The sequence below is a fragment of the Crocodylus porosus genome, unplaced genomic scaffold (assembly GCF_001723895.1).
Source record: "Crocodylus porosus isolate Cpor-Errol unplaced genomic scaffold, CroPor_comp1, whole genome shotgun sequence".
NCBI lineage: Eukaryota > Metazoa > Chordata > Crocodylia > Crocodylidae > Crocodylus > Crocodylus porosus.
Genome location: NW_017728917.1, coordinates 10,914,695 through 10,934,953, shown reverse-complemented (window position 1 = coordinate 10,934,953; position 20,259 = coordinate 10,914,695). Strand labels below are relative to the sequence as shown.

Genomic DNA, 20,259 nt, shown 5'->3' with positions numbered 1-20,259 from the left:
GGCTGTTTGGTAGGTGTCTGGATACCTAACAGGAAAACCGTGCTGGTTCTGTGGACTATAGCAGTGCTTCATTAGAAGTCAAAGGAACCCACAGGAACCCAAAGCTGTGGGATAGATCTGTTTTTAAATATCATGGGCTAAAAAAAAAAAAAGAATTAGCTAAACTTCTAATATTCAATGTCACACGTTTTACAGAACAATTTAATTCTTCCTTTTACCACCTAGCTCATATTGCATGGCAAGCATAGCTGCATCTTCTTGGTTTTTTTTGCAAAGTTTCATTGTCAAATTTATTGCAAACAGAAGAAAACACAGTTCTAAGGTGACTCTTCTCTATACTATATAATTTTTTTAATTCAGGAGATTAAACTAATGACGAAAGACTGCTAATGAGGCCAGGACAATGCAGTATTATAGTCAGTATTATTAGTTTTGTTGTTTTTTTCCCTTACCATTTTAATAACCAGCAAATTTATTGGTTCTTTGGCATTTTAATAACCCACGGTAGGGTTCTGTGTTAATGAACTAAGTAAATTGTTCCCAGTTTGTTGTATGACTTTATCTTATTCTCAAAGGAAAAGAGGCAAGACTATCCTACTGTTGAATTTTCCAATATCCTACTCATTAAAACCCTCAATGAATGCTATTTAGCAGACCTCTAGGTCATCCTGATTAGCAAGAAGGAAAAATTGCTGTAATTAGCCTTTGCTTGATGTTTCATGAGTAACGTCCATAAAACAATATATTGAAAACTGTGCATCAGGATGTCTATAAAAGAGGCAAGAAGATCGTTGACCAAAACCAGTTGAGCTAATAATTTTTGCCATCAGGAAATATGTTTAGTGGCCATAAAATCCCTATTTAGAGTAGGCACGCACCAGGATAATTAATCACCCAGACTTTCCAAACATTACTTGTCACTCAGGAAGTAAGTCAGAGAGCTTGTGAATTTCAAGAAGGGTTGTGTGTGTGTGTAAATTCGCACACAGGTGCACGCACACACACACACGGGTTATTTTCATCAGATGTAGGATATTCAAATTGGTCCATATTGCTCCAGTTGTTGGGCATGAGTGTCCAGCATCAGCATCCTAGCCAGGTTTACTTTATGTTGCATTTTGCAATAATGGTGAAGGCTGGCATTTCAATTAAGCTGTCTCTCTACAGTTGTTCTACAACCCCATAGCCAAGGCATTAACCTTTGAGATGAAACCGGCATGTTTTTCTTGAAATTGAAAATATTTCATACCAACAGCATCAGCCTTGCTTTCCCTGGAACTAATGCTCTCAGATCCCATGTGGTGCCCTTTCACCGCCCAGGCTACAGTTCCAGTGCAGACAAGGCTACCGCTGACCCATGGTCATTGCCATCTGATGCCATTTATTGGCCTAGGAAGAAACAAATTGGCTGGGATTAATCCCTTTCTCAATTATCAGCTGTCAAAGCTCATCATCAGACCTCACTTCTGTTGGCCAAGAACTCATGAAGGTAGGTGGAGGTTATTCACCCAGCCTTTGATCTAAAGCCCGCAGAAAGACTCTTATTGACTTCTGTGGGCTTTGAATCTGGTGCTGCAAAGTGAATGCATGGAAATAGATGGGCCAAAGAAATTTCAGGTCTGTGCTGTAAAGTCTCAGTCCCTCTGAGACTTCACCCTTGGTTGAACTTTGTGTATTGGGAATAGCCATTGACTTCATCATAGCTTTGCATGCCATAAAGCTAACTGTTGGTAGCATCAGAGCTGAAAGTAGAGAACATCCCCTGTTTTACTCTACAGTCACAATAGCAAGCCTTAATATTCCCAAGCAGAAGACACTGAAAGCATTGAGATCTTTGCTTCCAACATGCCTTTTCTTCTTGTGATTCACAGGAGCACTTATAGATACCTTTGGGGATTACAAATACATGTTCATTAAATGTGGAGCCGTGATGGTCTTGGCAGGAACGTTCCTGTTCATCATGAATTACTACAATTACCGCATGCTTGCGAAAGAGGAGAAGGCAGTGGGCACGAAGGACCCCGAGCATGGAAAGCCAATGAATGAAGGGAGCAATAACTGGGACAGCGAAAAGATGCAGGATGGCCAGGAGCTGGAACCGTTGACAGATGAACAAGGACTAAAGAAGGAAGTTAATGGCCTGACTGAAGTGTAAGCCTGTTGCAACAGGTTGCATGGGGAATTGGGAAGGAGCGGGAGGGGTTCATTTCTTCAACTGACTGTAACAGTGAAATCATTTTAGGTGTCTCAGGCATTGCAAACCCGGCACTGCTCACTTACTCCCGCTTCAGGCATGCATTCAGTTGGCCTTTAGGTAAAACAGGCATCTTAAAGGGGCCCTGAGAACACACCCCGGGAGGGCTGTGCCATGCCCTCTGAGCCATTTAGTCTCCCTACTCACCAGCCTTGGACGTGTGAGGGGCAGGGGCTTCTTCCAAGCAGCAGTCCTGGGCTGTGCAGGGAGGCAGTCTAGCCGTAGCCTAACTCTGCCTTTGTCCTTTGTACCAGCATTTGATAAGACCCCGGATTTGTTTTTCTAGTCTTCTCCTAGACAAAGCAGAGCAAAGCTATAGCATGCTGCACAGCCCTGCTCCATGCTGAGGACCCTGCCTCCTTTTTTGGATGGTTTCTGTAGTAGGAATCGTACAAGCTTGTCACTCGACTTCTGCTCTTGTTCACGAGTGACTTCCATTGACCTGATGCCTAATCCGGTGTCCAGCAAGGTCAGTGCAAAGACCCCCGCTCACCTCACTGGGCTCTGGATTAGGCATCTTCTCCTTGTTAGGGATCTTCTTTTGAGAATGACTCTTACTGAAGGCCTGATCCTGTCTCTGCTGGCGTTCCCGGCCCCTGCGAAGTGCCTCCCTGCCCTGCCCCCTTGACCTTACCGCCTTAGACCCAGGTGTGAGAACCTACCAGGGGGTTTTGGAGACCACACTCGGTTTGCAGCCGTGCTTTTACTTTGCACCTTCATCGTGCGGAGAAGTAATTAGGTTTTCTGAGAGAAGATATTCTTCAGCATCTCAGAAGGGAGGAGTTTAGGCTCAATTGCACGGCACTCCTTGGGTTGCTTGTTCATTCACGTGATTTGTGAGGAAAGACTGAAAGAATTAAGGCAATTTAGTTTGGAAAAGAGAAAGCTGAGGCAGCATTTGACAGCAGTCTGCAAATACCTGGAGGGCGGTTATAAAAAAGTTGGTTATATGACTGGCAGTAATAGTCTCAAACTGCAGCAGGGGAAATTTAGATTGGAGATTAGGAGGAGTTTTCCCACCATGTGGCAGGAACAGGCTGCACTCAGAGGTTGTAGACTATCCATCCTTGGAAGTTTTTGAAAGCAGGGTAGACAGATACCTGACTGGGATGGTTCAACTAAGTCAGAGATGCATAAGCTTTTGCATGCAGCAGCTGCTGTTTAGGAAAGCGTATGCATCTCTGATTCAGTTAGTCTATAAGGTGCAAACCTACCCCAAATTCTGCCTAACTTATGCCTAACATGGCTAACGTAACTACCTCTGTCTGAGCCGGTTTAGTCAGGGGCGATCCTGCCTTGAGCAGGGGGTTGGACTAGATGATCTCCTGAGGTGCCTTCCAGCCCTGCTTTTCTATGATGATATGATTTTCATTTTGAAATCAGGCCTGGTTTAATGAATCTGCATGAATTAAATCCCTAGTTTCTAAGCTATGACAATACGCACATGGGTATGAGTGTACATGTAAAGTACTCAAAATAGCTGCTAGCTAATGTGCTCCAGACTGGGAGCCAGGCACTCATGAGCCTTTGGCCTGGATGACCAACTGGTTGTTGCATGAGCAAGTCATGGGATAACCGAAGACACAGTTGGACTAAGTAAAACTGAAGGACGGGATTTGCCCTGAACGAAGGACCTGTGCACTGTGTCAGTCTTCAATTTTTTGTGGGCTTTCTCTGTCTGTTAAGTTCCAGGTCGTGGGAAGGGTTCATCTATTAATATTTAAACAGAATATGGTAGACAGAAGCAGAGCTTTGAAGTACTGTCTACTCTCACAACACCCACGTGGTGTAGGGAAATGTTATTGCCAGTGTCCTCAGGCACTAGGTTGGGTATTTCAGAAGGTGATCCATAGAAGTCAGCATATTAAGTGAGGAGCCACCTAAGCTAGGCAATAAGCAATACCAGTAGGAAAGAGGTGCGTCTTCCTTGGGATGTAGACTCCTTGCTTGCAATCCTAGACCTTCTCCCTGGTAGGGCTGGGCTTTCCTCACAAAATACTATTGTTCAGCAGTTGGTCCAAGTCTTTTCTCTATTGGAGAGAGATTCAAGCTCGTGTCTCAGCCAAGTTCCCTCCCCGTTGGACTATTCCTAGGTTGAGCCGGGTTAAGGAGGTAATCTCATTCCTTCAGGTTGCTGTTGTGTCTGGGGTAAACCATCATTAGAGGCAAGAGAGTACTTAAGCAAAGGGCTAACCCTGTAGTTTAGTGGTTTAGGTACTTGACTAGAAAAGGGGTGAGTTCTGGGTTCAAGCCCCTTCCTCTAGTTTGTGGTTTTATGTAAAGCAGTCATTACCTAGAATACCATTTGGAGGGATACAACATGGCTATGAGGGATTTTTTTTTTCTTTTAAAATCATTCCTATGTATACTGCTGCTCTTTAAATATACATAATACATAATAATAGATTAGACAGGAGATTTGCATAGGATGATTTGGATAAAGATGATCTTGCCTCAGGCAGGGGGTTGGACTAGATGACCTCTGGGGGTCACGTCCAGCCCTACATCTGTAGGATTCAATGGTCATAACTCTCCCCACCCCACCCACTCTCTGGGTGAAATCACGGTCCTACAGCGCTAAGCCACGGGGTTGAAGAGGGCTGTGAGTTCATCCGCCTTGCCTTTGCTCTGGAGAGCACAGCCACACAACATTGGAGCAGTTGTTTTTTAAGACTCTTTGTTGTCATCAACTAAATATGCCACTGCTATTTACTACCTGTGGTGTTGCTGGAAAGGCCTGAATGTTGTCTGACAGCACATGTCATTTGGAAACATTACGGTATCAAATAAAACACTTTTACAAAACTGTTGACCTTTCTTCAGTGTTTGCCTACGGGGCCGATGTTGGTCTTCTCTTCTGTTAAGCGTCCCACAAGGTCTCATCGCTGTGCCCGGTTTCAGGCCTTCATAGAGATTCCTACAAGTAGGTTCACTTTTCCATGCCACACTCACCATGTGAAACTTCTTGCCACAAGGCATTGCAGACCAAAGAGGAACTGGATTTCAGGATGGAAAACCAGGACATCTGGGTCATAGACGTTGTAATAAAAGCATAAGAAAGAGTTGAGTACAAATATATTGCTCATACACCTGGAAGGGGACTGCAGAAAGTCACCCCAGGGCAGGACAGTCCTTGTGTAGCTCATCTCTTATATTGAAGGTTCCCACCCAACCCTATCAGTCAATTAACTCTAGAAGCTGGCATAATACGGCATGGAAATCACTTGTCCTAAATGCTGATTTACACCAGCTGAGGTAAGGTGTCCAATTTAGTGGGAATTCAGAACATGCTTAATAAATGTAGGATCTTATAAACACTTTATAATACTATATATAACCCTACCAACCACATACAGTAGCATTTCCAATGCAAAAAGAGAAAAGCAGCAATATATGGAATGAATGCATAAAATAATAATCAGTGCATTGCTGGTTGCAGAACAGGCTATCGCCATGTTTAACAAACAGGTCCTTGTCACTTTTTACACCCCCAAAGGTTAAACCACCACTTTCCCATTTTCTTGCAAACTCGGTTCTTTCTTTACTACTTGAGAAGCTCCTTATTCCACACTTGTGTGGCTTCTTTCATAGGAGCGATTTTAATGGAGGCATTGACAGGTTTTTGATGATTTTTGGCCTTCTGTGTAAGGCTTGGCTCCCACAGTACAGAGCACCTGGTTTCAGTCCAGCAGAGCTCTTAAGCATGTGAGTAACCTTAGCAATGTCTCAGCATGTTTAAGTGCTTTGCTGAAGGGGGTCCGAAATGTTCAATACCCCAGTCCATAAACATGTTTCCAAAGACCAGCAAATATGTCAAGGAAGTGTTCCTAAACTCCTGTTCATCTCTGAAGTGTGAATGATGCAATGAGATGCCTCCCTCAGCACAAACTATAGAGAAGGAAGGCACCCTAATTGCAGATCTCATTTGGTGATCTGCATGGTAAATTGGACACATTATAGTTACAGATGCACTTGCTCGAAAGTACCTTTTTGACAAGTCAGGTGGAAGGAATAGTGGTCAACATACTCGTTCAGCAGGGGCAGGGTTTTCATTTTAAATATACAGAGACAGGTTTTTTTTTTTTTTTTCACTGCATTTCAGTTGACTTCTGTTGCTAGACAGCTATTTCACATTAAATTAGCTTGGATCTTAAGAATTGTGCTTGGCTCCTGCGCTCAGGGATTGCTTGGGGCTTTAAAAGAAGCCTTAGTCTGTTTTGTGGCTCTTGCTTTGTTCTTTCTCCTGGATTTTTGCTTCAAGGGACTTGTTGGCTGAACAACAGACTGAGAAAAGAAACAGCTACCAGAGAAGGGCTGTGAAATATTCCTTCTGCTCCTTTGCTATTGCTGTGGGCCTTTGTTTCCATTTGCAAAGCAATGCAACCTGAAGCGACTGGTACCGCCTGGGCAGGGAAATCCAGATAGCTTGAAGAAAGGCTGAAAGAGCTAGTGTTGTTTAGTATGGAGACGAGAAGACCATGGGAGGATTTGGTAACAGCCTTCAAATACCTGAAGGATGATTACAAAGAATGGAAGTGGGCTGTTCTCCGTGACTGGGGGTGCAGAGGGAGGGGACAGGACTAGGAGTAGCGGCCTCAAACTTCAGCAGATGGAGATTAAGAGGCACTACCTAAATAAGAGGGTGGTCAAGCACTGGAATAAGCTGCCTAGAGAAACTGTGGACTCTCCATCCTGGAAGTTTTCGAGAGCAGATTAGATAAACACTTGACTGGGATGTTTTAGTCGGGGACGATCCTGCCCTGAGCAGTGGCTGGACTAGATGCCCTTATAGGGCTCCTTCCAGTCCTACTTTCCTATGATCATGCCGCTGTGGTCAGCTTTTGAGAAACAGATGCCATTGGACAGGACGAAGTGACAAGCACCCCTGGACGTTTGCACAGGGCCTGAATGCGACTACTCTGTTCCTGCAAAGCTGCCTGACAAAGTGTGCAAAGGTGCGTATCACAGCAGCCGTGTATCAAGCAATGCCCACCCCTTTCAGGTTTCACCTGAGCAATCATTGTTTCTTATAAAAATCCCACGTAAAGAATGCGGTTGTTCAGTTTTAATGCCTGGACACACGTGTTTATATCTGTGCAAATGAGGAGCAAAATTACAGTCCTGTCCTTGTGCAATTTTCCAGAACCTGGTGTAGTTATCCTGGGTGGGAGGAAAGGAAGAGTAAAATTATACTGGTATATGTTATATGAGGTATAGGCGGTGTGTGTCTCCTGCTCTGCGACAGCCAGCAAGACTAAGTAGAGATGGTCATAAAGCCCGAGGCTTAATCAATTCAGTCTTTGCAAGTTAATCTAAGATGCTTGGATTGAACTGAGAAGCAAGTGAACAGACATTCACTTTTACTTCCAGAAATGCAGCCACGTGTCTGCAGTGGCCCAGGCCAGAAGCCAGGGAGAGGGGGCTGCAGCAGACAGCTCGAGCCCAGGCTAGCCTGCCCACTGTACTGGGGTGAGGGGTTTGCAGGGGAGGTGCAAAGCACTCTGGGAAGTTGTGGGACCATGAGTTTACTGATTTAGATTAAATTGGTTTATCGAACTTCTGTTGCAGTTCCCCTCCAGATTCAGGTTAAGTCTGATACTACATCCATCCAGGTTTATCTTAAATGGATGTCAGCTTTTTGAAAGCAGTTTATAGGCACTGAATTTCTGTTTTGTTACACATTTGGACTGGTTTCAGATCACTTGCACCAGTTTGTGTGTCATTTCTGTCCCTAGCCTTCCTGATTGCAAATAAGTCCTCAGTGGCTGTCCTGCCACCTGGCTGTGAGGCTGTGCAACAGCAGTCAGACATGTTAATAAGTATGAAGTTAGCACAGGTGAGAGGCAGCATTAGCCCCTGACAGTGCTGCTGGTTATTACCATAGGTCCAAATTGTTGTAAATATAAATCAGTTGATTCCCTGAGATTTAGATGCACTCCCCCAGATTAATTTGTCATTTACATTTCCTGTTCCCAATGCACTAAAGTTTGTCTCCCTATTTGACCTGCTAAATGTAATGTAATAGAACCACGATCTCAGGTATTTGAACTCCTAGTCTGTAAGCCGAAAGTTGCTTATCTTCTGCTTATCATGCAGAAGATGTAAAAGTTGGCAACTTCAAACCAATCTCTACCTTCTGTCTTTGATGAATGAAGTACACAGAATTGCTTCACTTCCGCAGTAGCGCTTCGGCCTGTGGAAGCATATGCAACTGGATGCGTAAAGCAGCACAAGAAAGGTTAATTTGCATTGTTTCCCACGCCGATCAGTCCTGCTTCTCAAAATCTACTCGGATAGGATCCAGCCTGCAGCTTTTGCTCATGTGAGTTGCCAGAGATGCAGGGCTAAGCATACAACACGTTTCACCTTTTAGGGGTTGTGTGTGTGTGAGAACGTGTGCTTTCCATTGCTAGGGAGATATATCTGGGATAAAATACTAGCCAAGAGGATGAAAATGGCGCACTGGGAACAAAATGTTTACACAAGCCTTTCTTGTTGAGAAAGCACAGGAGGCTGTGGTTTTTCCTCTCCTAACGAGGCAGGCCGAGCGTTGACAAAGAGCTGTGTATTCCTACAGATGTGTTTCAGATGAATTTGGGAGCACGGGGAGGAGGAGTCATTGTGGCAATATGTGCACAAAGAAATGCACTTGCTCTCCTCTCAATACAGGCAAAGTGTGATTCTCGGCCAGAATGGTCTACAATGCCCAGAGCAAATTGCTCCTGAAATGCAGCTAAGTGGAAGAAAATGGTCGCTGCATCAAAGAGGCGCAGGCCAAGTTTCGCTCTGTACTTTCATACCCTCGTCACGTGTGCCTTGGAAATATGCAATCATTTTATGTAACAACAGAGATCACTGAGCAAGGCATCTTCCATGGCAATTGACTCCACATTTATTTGGCTGCATTCAGAAAGCGCCTGGTAGACAATGAAGGTTTATTAAAGATTATGCTAAGGTATTACTTTCAAATATGACTTTCATGCCAGTCAGCAGTGAGAGTAACATTGGTTATATTAGATGAGCAGACAGACATGACCTCATAAAAAAACAGTGTGAATGTTAAAATGCAGAGTATTCCTAAATGGCAACAGACCCTTCCACAATATCAGTAGCTCTCAGGAACAAAGTCTACATTTGCCATATATTGCTGCTTATCTACCTGCCTTTGTGTTTAAAATGGATATTATTTAATTTTCATTTATATCTGATGGAAGACTTGTATAAACAAATGATTTCAAAATCATCTCCAGGGGCTTTGCAGCTAATCCACACAACTCTTAAGTATACTACACAACTATGCAGGACATGAAGCCCCCTCCACTGACTTTTCTCCAAACGGGATCAGTTGAAACAAGAAAGACTGTCAGGCTCCACTAAACCGAAAGAAATGAACTCAGAGACATACTTAATGGGGCAGACCCAAAGCAGCTACCAAAAGGACCTGATGAGAGCTGTCCAGCAAGGGAAGAAGAAGAAATGGAATCAACTATTAGAACAACCAAAGCAAAGAAGAAACGGGACCAACTGTTCAACAGCCATAACCTCACAGACAGCAACACTGAAAACAACCAGGGCCATAGCACCCACTGCACCAGCTTACCAAAACACCCTGCCCCCCACAGTGCAGTGTGACTTACCTGCACTCACCAGCTGGCAGAGCTCTCTCAGACATCATCCATCTTTGGGAAACCCATTGGGCTCATGTACACACCACAATTTTTGCCGTTTCATGCGCTGCAACTGCATGTCTGTTTGCACAAGCAGAATTTCCTGATACTTTGACACAAAAGAAAGGCTTTTAAACTAAAACTCCTGGGACGTAGTTTATTTTGGCTTGCCAGGAATTGAAGTGTCACAGCCATGGATTTGTCGCCTGCAAACATAAAGGCACTCAAAGTTGTGTAATGATCCTCTTTGACCACCAGATGGCGTGCGACGTTTTTGTAGTTCAACCCTTTAAAAAAGCAGAAGCAATTAGAAAATGAAAGCCATTCAAACTAACGCTCCTCCGACATAATTTATTTTTCTTGTGTGGTTTGCCATCTCCCTGCTTCCACAGCTGCGTGGCAGGACACGGGTGCGGGGGGGCAGTGCTGGACCATCCCTCTGGTGCAGGCCAGGGACCCGGCTGAATTCGTTTGAGAACCTAGTACATGTAAACACAAATATGGCATTCCAAAATAAACAAGTTTAAATTTTATAAACCTATTTAATGTAATGAGGTTTAAAACCTGTGGTGTGTACAGGCCCGCTTAGTTCTCAGAGGCAGGTTGAGGGTTATGGTGCTCGCCAAGGACTCTGGAGACCATGTGCCTCATACTTACTGTGTGATCTTAAGCAAGCCATGAAGGCCCAGAGACTTCCATGTGATGTTTCATCTTCCCTTTGTAAAAAGGCGATTACAACACATCTTTCCCACCCAAGAGTGTGAGCCTACACTCATGCTAGGTTGTGCGGTGTTCAGGTACTATACTCATTAGGCTCATATAAGTGTCAGAGGCAGACAGTGATATGAAAGCTGACAGTATTTTATGGTACCAAGAACTCCCAACACTCACCCTACTCAGAGGAAAGCAGGGAGCATGTGGGCATATTACTTACAACCATGGGGCAGCAGGGACCAGATGACATGCCCACCCATGTCTGTGGTTTGTGCTCCTGCTTTCCTCTCCCAAAATAGGATTTGTTCCCAGCTCATTAGTTAGAGGTTGTTTTGGTTTTTGTTTTTTTCTTAACATGGATAGAGGCCTCACTTGTGAGGGATGATATATGGACCACAGGAGCACATTATTCTTCCTTCCTCTGACTGAGTTTGTGTAGCTCTCCTACCATTATTCCCAAAAGTCTGCCTGGTAAGAGTAAGGGTGTGTATATTTATGCAGAATGACTTATGAGCAAATATATTCCTTCCTGACAGGTTGTGTTCTCTATAATGTCTGTCATTATTCTACCTGACAATAGCGTTAGCACGTTGATATGGTTAAGACAAATGAGTCCTTGCATCTCATCCAAGAAGCTAATAAAGAAGATACATTTTCTCCTAATGACTTGTGCTGATAGATTAAGACCAGCCGCAAAACCTCCCCATTGTGTTGGGAGTGGGATAAAGCTTACTGGGGCTTCTCCTGAATGCAGCACAAACATGCCATCCATTTTACTATGTTCAAACTGGAGCTTTGTCTCAGAGCTAGCTAGTTATAATGCTGCTTACCCGGAAGGTGCAAGTGCTTCCATTTATGGTGCTCAACTAAGCCCCTTGCAGGGGGCCTGGTTTCCAAATGTTGGATACTCTTTCATTCAACAAGGCCCATATTTGCAAAAGTAGCTTCTAATTCCAGGTACTTCCATTTCTGGCTATAAACCATCACTCCTGGAGTTACCAGCCCCTAGCCCCTAGCCCACTCAACTTTGTTAGACTTAAGACCCCCCTTGCAAAATGCCAGCTCTTAGCTTTGCCTCATTTTTTGAGTATGGAGGCATGATAGAGCGAATCTTCCATTGCGAAGAACTGAGCGAGACCACAGCAGGGCAGAAAGTCTGTGACACTGTGGATTCCTATTTGAAATCTCTGGGTTTATCTTGTGAATTGTGTGCAGGTGGTTGCACATCTGACAGTGTTAATATTGCATGCCACCCGGTGACACCCTTAAAGAGATTGCTTGGCATGCCAGGCCCCCTGGTTGAGGAACACTGTTCTAGCCAAACACTTGCTGAGCATTATCAGACCTACCTCTTTGCTTGATTCCCCTGAAACTCTTCACTCGTGCTTGTTACCAGTATTACAACGAAATTACAATTACACATGCTCTAAACCTGGCAAAGTAGAGTATTAGCCTGATCTTTTTTCAGAAGCAGATCCTACAGCTTCTGGCCTATGCTGACAGGGTGGGCCTGGTATCTACAGCTCTGGAGGCATGAGTTTTAAGTCATGCTGAAGGCTGCTTGCTGAGCCTAGCTATAAATGACTATGGAGCCATTCAGTCTCAGGAGTCAAAGGCAACCAGTAACATGCTGGTCACATTGCCTCTTTGGGGTTGGCTATAAAAACGGGTGTGCCTTCATCTCAGTAGCCCAATGGGCTGTTAAATGAAGATCAAACAGCACCTCTGCTACTTGGAGTCAACCTGCATCTAACTTGGGGGGATGGAGGGGAGGTGTCAAACTCACCTTGTGTTGCAACTACTCCAGATGCATGGGGCGTCTGGTGAGGGCTGGCAGCCGTGGAAGTAGAGCCGTAGCAGCGTGGATGGGCAAAGCACCCGGAGGGTGACTGGGACAACCCTCACACCTGTCACCGATCACAACGTCCACTAGATTTGAGTCTGGAAACATTATTGCACCAATTCACTCACTGTAACAAGCATTTAGAGGTGAGCACCATGTCGAAAGGTGCTATGGGATGAGACTTGAAGGACCGCGCTCAGTAATACGGGCATGAAGTGCAGCTTCCAGTCATAGGGCTGCTGATAATTATATGCAACAACAGCTACAACTGTAGCGCACCAGCCACGTAAGTAACAGGTATTGTGATGTGCACCTAGAATTAGCAGTTAGGGCTGGGGCATGATGAAGCACCAGCAGCATCGTTTCATTCTCTGAATGGATTTTTTTTTTTTAGCAGTAGCAATCATGGAACAGGCAATTTCCCAGGGATTAATGAGGCCCTGCAGAAAGTTGATAGACTGAAGTTCAGCAGAAGACCATTAATCCCCAGAAATGCCCTATGCCAAGGTTATTAGGAGGTGAAAATAGGCAAGAAAAAATATGCACATGGCTTTGTATCCTGGCTGCCTTCAACAGCTATATCTACAGAATTAATAGCCAGTCTGTTAGCCACCTGCTTTCCTTCAATTGTGTCTAAATATGTTATTCCTTTTGCAAATGTCGGGGAAGCTGGGTACCCTGATGCATAACTGGAAGGACATGGGGCTACGTGCACAAAGAAGTTGGTTCAACTCACTTGGGCACCCCGTGGCCTAGTGAAATCACAGCCCTGTGAGGCACACAGGCAATCTTTATAAGGCCCAAGCGGATGGGACCCACAAACTCCTGCCCCCCCAAACAGGGAACCACCTAAGCTGGCTGCTGGAAATACCCTGGAGACGGGTGAAGCATGTCTGCCAGGGGCCAAGGGGCCTGCCATGAGGCAGATGGAGGTATCTGCTTTCAGATGTGTGCCTATGTCAAAGTACAGGGAGAAGAAAGAGTCCCCACCCCTACCACCCTCCCAATAGCCGGTATATTTGAGCCATAAAGCTGCCAGCAATGCTTGGAGTTTACTCGAGACCTCAGTTTTCTGAAGCACATGATCCTGGCTGTCCTGTATCCAGAAACAATGCTACCAGTTGAGCAAAAATATCCATCACCACAGGGCTATACAGAAGTGCTGTTTCATCAGTCATCCTGCTCACATGATCCCATCCCAGAGCTGAGGGTGGTAATGAAAGTAATTTAACATACATCTATAATTAATTTACTACACTCTTCCAGCTGGTGGCAGCCGTCCTACCTAGCAGAGGTCAGGAAACTGATCTGCAAAGCATAAAAATACTGAGGGAAATGCTGTAAAGCCAACCGCTTCGGTTCACTCCCAGGCATGTACATAGTTTAAACACCCACGGAAGAAAGGTTTTTTTAGAAGAAACACCGCCTAATAGAAATTATTGCAAATAAAAGTCTCACCTTCCTTTTGAAGAGCTACTTTGGCAGGACAGAAAAGGTAGCAGGTAGCACAAGGTCTCAGATTTGCTCCCACCCCATGATTTTGGAGGATGGGCTGCGTATAAACATGGCGCATAGGCCATGGTGCTAGGCTGTATTGCCATGAAAGAAGCCCGATAGTGGCTCAGGGATGTCGCATTCAACCTCGTGCTAATCACAAGCAGCTCCGCAGTTAAAACTGGCTCAGTTTTTCCCCTACTCAGTCCTCCTCCACAACATGCCCGCAGCATGCATCACTGTTTCTATTTAGCATCTCTTTAGTTTCACATCCGCTAACTCTGACATCATATCATCGAACACACCCCAGGATGTCTTGTGAAGTAAACACCCAGGATTAACAAATGCTGATGCCGGCTGGGATCTTACACCATTTCTACATGGACGTCTCTCACCTAGCATCAGTGGCGCTCCTCCCGACCAATACTACCATGAGCGAGATCAAGATTAGCCCAGAACAACCCTGAGCATAGAGGTTCAGAGACCATGGGGTTTTTTTTATCATGAGTCAACTTTTTGAGGGCCAAGATACTACAGTTCAGTGTCCACCTATCTTGGGATGAGAGCATGTACACGGGGAATTACTCTGAGCTACTCTTTACTGCAGTCTTCCACTTGGCATACACACATGACATGCAGAACATGCTTTCACCAGCCACCTTTGCATGCCTAATTTTAGTCCTTGGAAGCATTTTTTTTTTTTTTGGATCAGAAGAACTGTGCCACTGAATCCTCAAATTTGTGAACTATCTTGAGAGAAGCATTTCCAATGAGCTGCTTTTTTTTTTTTTTTGATTTGCTGGTGGAATAATTATTCGGGAAGGAAGATTTCATAGATTCATAGATGTTAGGGGCTGGAAGGGACCTTGCAGATCATCCGGTCCAGCCCCCTGCACTAGGCAGGAAAAGGCAAACGGGGTCAAGTGACCCCAGCGAGGTGACCGTCCAGTCTCCTTTTCAAGATTTCAAGGGTTTTTCCAGATTTCTCAGCTCTAGGAAAAAAGCAGGTAACTGCATCAGCTTAGCATCAGATAGAACAGTTACTTTCATTTAACTGCAGGATCTCAATGACACTGGGCAAAGGGAAGTGAGCAGGAAACCCTCCTGCATGATCTCCGGACCATCACAGCTACAAGAACATGGCAGCGCTGCTACAGCATTGAACTGCTCCTCGCTGACGCTGCCGTGGGCAAGATCAGGATCTGGCCCTGGCTGTGGGCAGAGCGGCATAGACCGGCCCGAAGAACTAGCAGGGGGTTTGCCTGGGGAGCTTTGCTGCCTGAGGTCCCTCGAGCTGCTCCTTCACAAGGCAGCAAGCACTTTCAGCATCGGCAGCTGAAGCCACGAGAGGCAGAGCCGGCAGCAAAAGTTGCAAACCACCTTTGAAGCCGACAGAAAACATGCAGGGTTGCTTTTGAAATGCCAGGGGCATTGGCTTGGGGCACATACCCTTTAAGATGCCTCAGAGCCTGCGGATTATACGTACCCTAGAAGAACCAGGCTGCAAGGGGCTGGGAAAAAAGGCTCCTTCTTAGTCCGAAACTAGAGTCTGGGGCAGGGGTTGGAGATGTTTTTCCCTCTGTGTGTGTGTGTGTGTGTGTGTGTGTGTGCGCGCGTGGGTGTGTGTGCGTGGGTGTTTAAGGGTGTGAATGTGTGTTGAATATCCACACCAACGAGAGCAAGCACCTCACTAAGCTGTGGAAGGGGCCACAAAGCCGACGGGGCATTTCTCTGCAGCTCTGCATTCTCATTTTGCAGTGGCAAACCGGCACAACCACCTGCACTAATGTGACTATTTGCAGGGTCTCAGTAGAAGGGAGTCTATGCCATAAATGCCAATGTGCTTCCCATTACAACTCCAGGAGCTGTTCTGTGCCCAAGAAGTGGCATAGCTTGCCTGCACATGCAAAATTTACAATGTTATTCTGGCATAAGAGCCTGTAATTTGCCATTGAGTTGCCGTACTAAAAGGCATTATCATGACCAGTTGGTATAGTCAGAAATGGCTGACAGAGCAGAGGCATCACTCCCTTGCCAGTCAGGCAGCAGGTTACTGGAAGGGTAGAGAAAGGCTTCAGTTCTCCTGAAGGTGCTGCTTTACCCGATAGGCAATTGCTGTTTGGGCGCGTCTATGTGTTGCCCTATGGTGATGTATGGCAGGGTACGGTGACATAATGTTGTCCTGTGGGGTCAGGCCAACTCTCAGGATCTCAATGTTGCGCTGTTAGACAGGAGGGTGTGACACAATTGCATGTATACAAACACACAAATCAATTAGGTGCATACACACACACACTACCAGCTCAGGCACATACATATCCAAACCTGTAGGCACATGCATACTTATCAGCAATTCAAGCACATACACTATACACCCCAAAAGTTAGACACAGATCACTAATTCATATATCATGCACACAATGCCTGTATATATACACGCACACATACTCACACACATACAACCCACCTACACATACACACAGGTAAGTTGCTAACTTGGATGGTACAGTGTGTGTGTGTGCACTTGGGGTACCTGGGATACTTGGGGAAAAGTTAAGGTGAGAGAGAGAGAGTTTTAAAGTGTAGGGAGTGAAAGTTGCCAGAACCAGGATTAGAACTGGTGGACTACAGAGAAACTAGTTGAGGAACTGAGGTTTGAGTTTATTTAACGTAGACTGGGGATGGAAACTGAGGCAGACAGCTGAGATATTGGGTGAAGGGACAGGTGAGTGGTGGCAAGGAGGAGACAGCCAGGAAAGACACTGAGGCAGAAACCTGGTTGCTCAGGGGAAAAGAAAAAAGCAGTGGGGATAAGACAGTGGCAAAGAAACAGGGGTTTGGAGTCAGAGGGGAGATCAGGACAGGTGCTGGAGGTGGCAGTGAGCCAGAAGCAAGAGAGGGAGAAATGAGACAGAAGTTAGAGGGGCGAGGAGCAGAGATTGGAGCGGGGCTGAATCGTAGTAAAGCAAAACCCAACTTAGGGGTCCAAATAACAGTTTTATTACACAGACAACACACTACACAGCCCCATGAAGTTATTGGTTCACATACACACAAGCACTCACAATGGCAGCAGGAGAAAGAGACTCAGTGGAAGGGCTGGAGTCCAGGTGGGGAAGAGAAGCAGAGTCCAAGTCCTTGGTTGAAAAGGAGGTGGGGGTGATAGCTACCTATCCAGGCTAGAAACGGGTCCTTGTCCAGCAGGTGTTGTCCAGAGTGGGGTCACTGGCAGGGCCTCTGGGTGGATAGGTGGTGTGGCATGGTGCTGGTCCAGATGGAGAGGGTGTCCCACTGGGTCTGTCTTTATTGCCCCTTTTTACAGGGGCAGAACTTGTGTGACCCTAGTGACAGGAGGCATGCCCAGGCAAGGGTCAGCCCCGGTGTACTGAGCACATCATGCAGGGATGTGCAGTTTTGGGTGTCTGTAATGGTGAGAGTTGCTGGTTCTGCAGGGTCTTTTGTCTTTCAAATGCTGGGTTCCATACTAAGATGTGGGGGGGATGTGGGCACGCTAGAAGGGAGGAACAGGCTGCAATCAGACCTAGACAGGTTACAGGGGTGGGTGGACGAGAACAGGATGGGATTCAACACCAACAAGTGCAAGGTGCTGCACCTGGGGAGGCAGAACTGGTGCCATACCTACAGGCTGGGGAAATCCCTTCTTATCCATGCAGAGGCAGAAAAGGATCTTGGAGTCATCGTTGATGCCAAGATGAACACGGGCCGGCAGTCAGGAAGCCAACCGCACCTTGTCATGCACCCACAGATGCATCTCGAGCAGGTCCAAGGAAGTGATCCTCCCCCTCTATGCGGCACTGGTCAGGCTGCAGCTGGAGTACTGCGTCCAGCTCTGGGCGCCGCACTTCAGGAGGGATGTGGACAGCATGGAGAGGGTCCAGAGGAGGCCACCCGCATGGTCAGGGGACAACAAGGCAGGCTGTACGAGGAGAGGCGACGGGACCTGAACCTGTCCAGCCTCCACAAAAGAAGGCCGAGGGGGAGCTAGTGGCCTGTTACAAACTAGTCAGGGGGACCAGCAGGCATTGGGGGAGTCCCTGTTCCCCCGAGCACCGCCAGGAGTGACTAGAAATAAAGGCCACAGGACCTGAACCTGTTCAGCCTCCACAAGAGAAGGCTGAGGGGGATCTAGTGGCCTGTTACAAACTAGTCAGGGGGGACAGCAGGCACCGGGGGAGTCCCTGCTCCCCCGAGCACCGCCAGGAGTGACCAGGAATAACGGTCACAAGCTGGCAGAGGGGAGATTCAGACTAGACATCAGGAGGCGCGACTTCACGGTCAGGGCGGCTAGGATCTGGGACCAACTTCCAGGCGAAGACGTGCCGGCTCCTACCCTGGGGGTCTTTAAAAGGAGGATGGATGAACACCTTGCCGGGGTCGTTTGACCCCAGTACTCTTTCCTGCCATGGCAGAGGGCCGGACTCGATGATCTGCTCAGGTCCCTTCCGACCCTACTAATTATGAAACTATGAAACAGTTGTGGGGATGCTTTGCTCTTTGCCAAATTTTCACCCTCCTATGAGGTATGTCTTGCTTACTACTCTCTTCTTGAAAATGCCTGCATTTTCAATCATATCATCATTTGTTTTGTGCGAAAGCTAAAACACCCTATTGTGCTGGGACCTTCTGTGATTTACCCTGTATAAACACAGAACCAAAAAGATAAAATCAGTCCCTTATCCATACTGCTAACAGTCTATGTTTTATATTAACAATGTAATTTTTATATAATTTTCTATGGCATTTTTATGGTATGCAAAACACTTGGAGATGAGTACTATTAAATGGATGCATCTACATGACATGCTATGTCGCCGTAGCGATGAGCCATGGCAACGTAGTTCATTGCTACAGCAACACAACATTGGCAGGCACGAATCGTGATGCCGATGCTGGAAACGACCCAAGTGCCGCCAGGACTGTGCAGTAAATGGCTGGTACTGTGCAGTCATTTAGTACTTCCTTTAGCTCCATACTAATTGACTGTGCAGTAACAACTGCGCAGCCAGGGGTATGTGTAGACGCACCCAAGCAGTATAAAACACTATTAATAACTTCCTTCCTAATTAAGGACTGATAACATTTTTTGTAAGGAAAAAAATGATTCTCCCTTTCATATGACATCTATGCATGAAATATTTGTTGATGAACCCTTTGCAAAACAATGGGAGAAAGAAAGAGGTGAGGAAAAAATGTCGTTAAGCAATGACTACTAATGAATCATGTGCAAATCTACTTGAAATCAGTAGCATGTATTTTATCAGCTCATAAAAAACAAAAAAAACCTGCGAAGGAAGGAATGTGGATTTTTAATTACTGTCAGATTGGGACTCTCTGAAAGTTCACATTATGTTTCAACGACTTGTCAACATTGTATAAACCAGAAATATGCTCAGTTAAAACAAAAAAACCCAATAACACAGTTGCTGTTTATTCCTGTAGAATGTGAACAAACTGGTGGATTTAGGCAATACATCACAACCCAGTGAAAATCTCCTTCTCATTAACCTTCTAGTAATATATATTCTTTTAAAGTTCATGCTATGGATAATTTGTTATTTTTCTTGTGGCTTTTGGTTTCCTGAAATGATCCTGATAGAACGACGGGACAGACCTGCTTTCTCCCATTCAGTGCAAAGGGTCAGGGCTGTAACACAATTGCTTGTGAATTCCTCCTTTTCTTTGGATGACCTAGAGAGGTATCTGAAAGAAGGCTGAAAGTTTTCAGCAATGACGAGCCTTTTAAGAGGACTTCAGTTGCGTGCCCAAAAGATGCCAAGTCACTATAGAGAACGTGGACCAGGGCATTTGAATGGTTGCAAATGGTTCGTCGGAAGAAGAACAAGGTTTAGAAGTGATGTGGCTGCAGACGGCGTGCCTCCCTATGCTTGCAGGTAGCCAAGTGCTCTCTAATCGAGCAGACCAGGGCATAATGAGGTTCAGGGGCTGAGAGATGAATAAAGATAAACTTGTAACTCTAGACCCAAGGTGCTGGGTTTTTGGTTGTAGCTATGTTGGTCTAAGGACACAGGCAGGCCAGGTTCTTTGAGCAGATGTGATATCTTTTTTTATTAGACCAACTACTAATAAACTGCTAGATTAACTAGTCTAAACTACTAGACTAACTAGTTGGTTTAATAGAAGAGATCACGTCTACTCAAAAAAGCTTGCCTGCCTGGACCCAAAATGAACATTTTTAACAGTGGGAGCAAAGCCAAAACCACCCCCTGAGGGCTGCATGCGATTCACCACTGCTTGAATTCTTACAT

General features: G+C 45.7%; 1 protein-coding gene across 4 annotated transcripts in view; it reads left to right on the top strand.

Moving 5' to 3' along the window:
* LOC109311193 (monocarboxylate transporter 2-like) overlaps positions 1 to 2,567 on the top strand; it is a 47,208-nt gene extending 44,641 nt beyond the window's left edge. For all 4 annotated transcript variants that reach the window (XM_019536685.1, XM_019536686.1, XM_019536687.1 and 1 more), the window contains exon 5: positions 1,872 to 2,567. In XM_019536685.1, coding sequence (XP_019392230.1) covers positions 1,872 to 2,155 — 284 coding nt within the window. In that variant the 3' untranslated portion in view covers positions 2,156 to 2,567. The remainder of the gene's footprint in view (positions 1 to 1,871) is intronic.
* Positions 2,568 to 20,259: the final 17,692 nt, after the last annotated feature.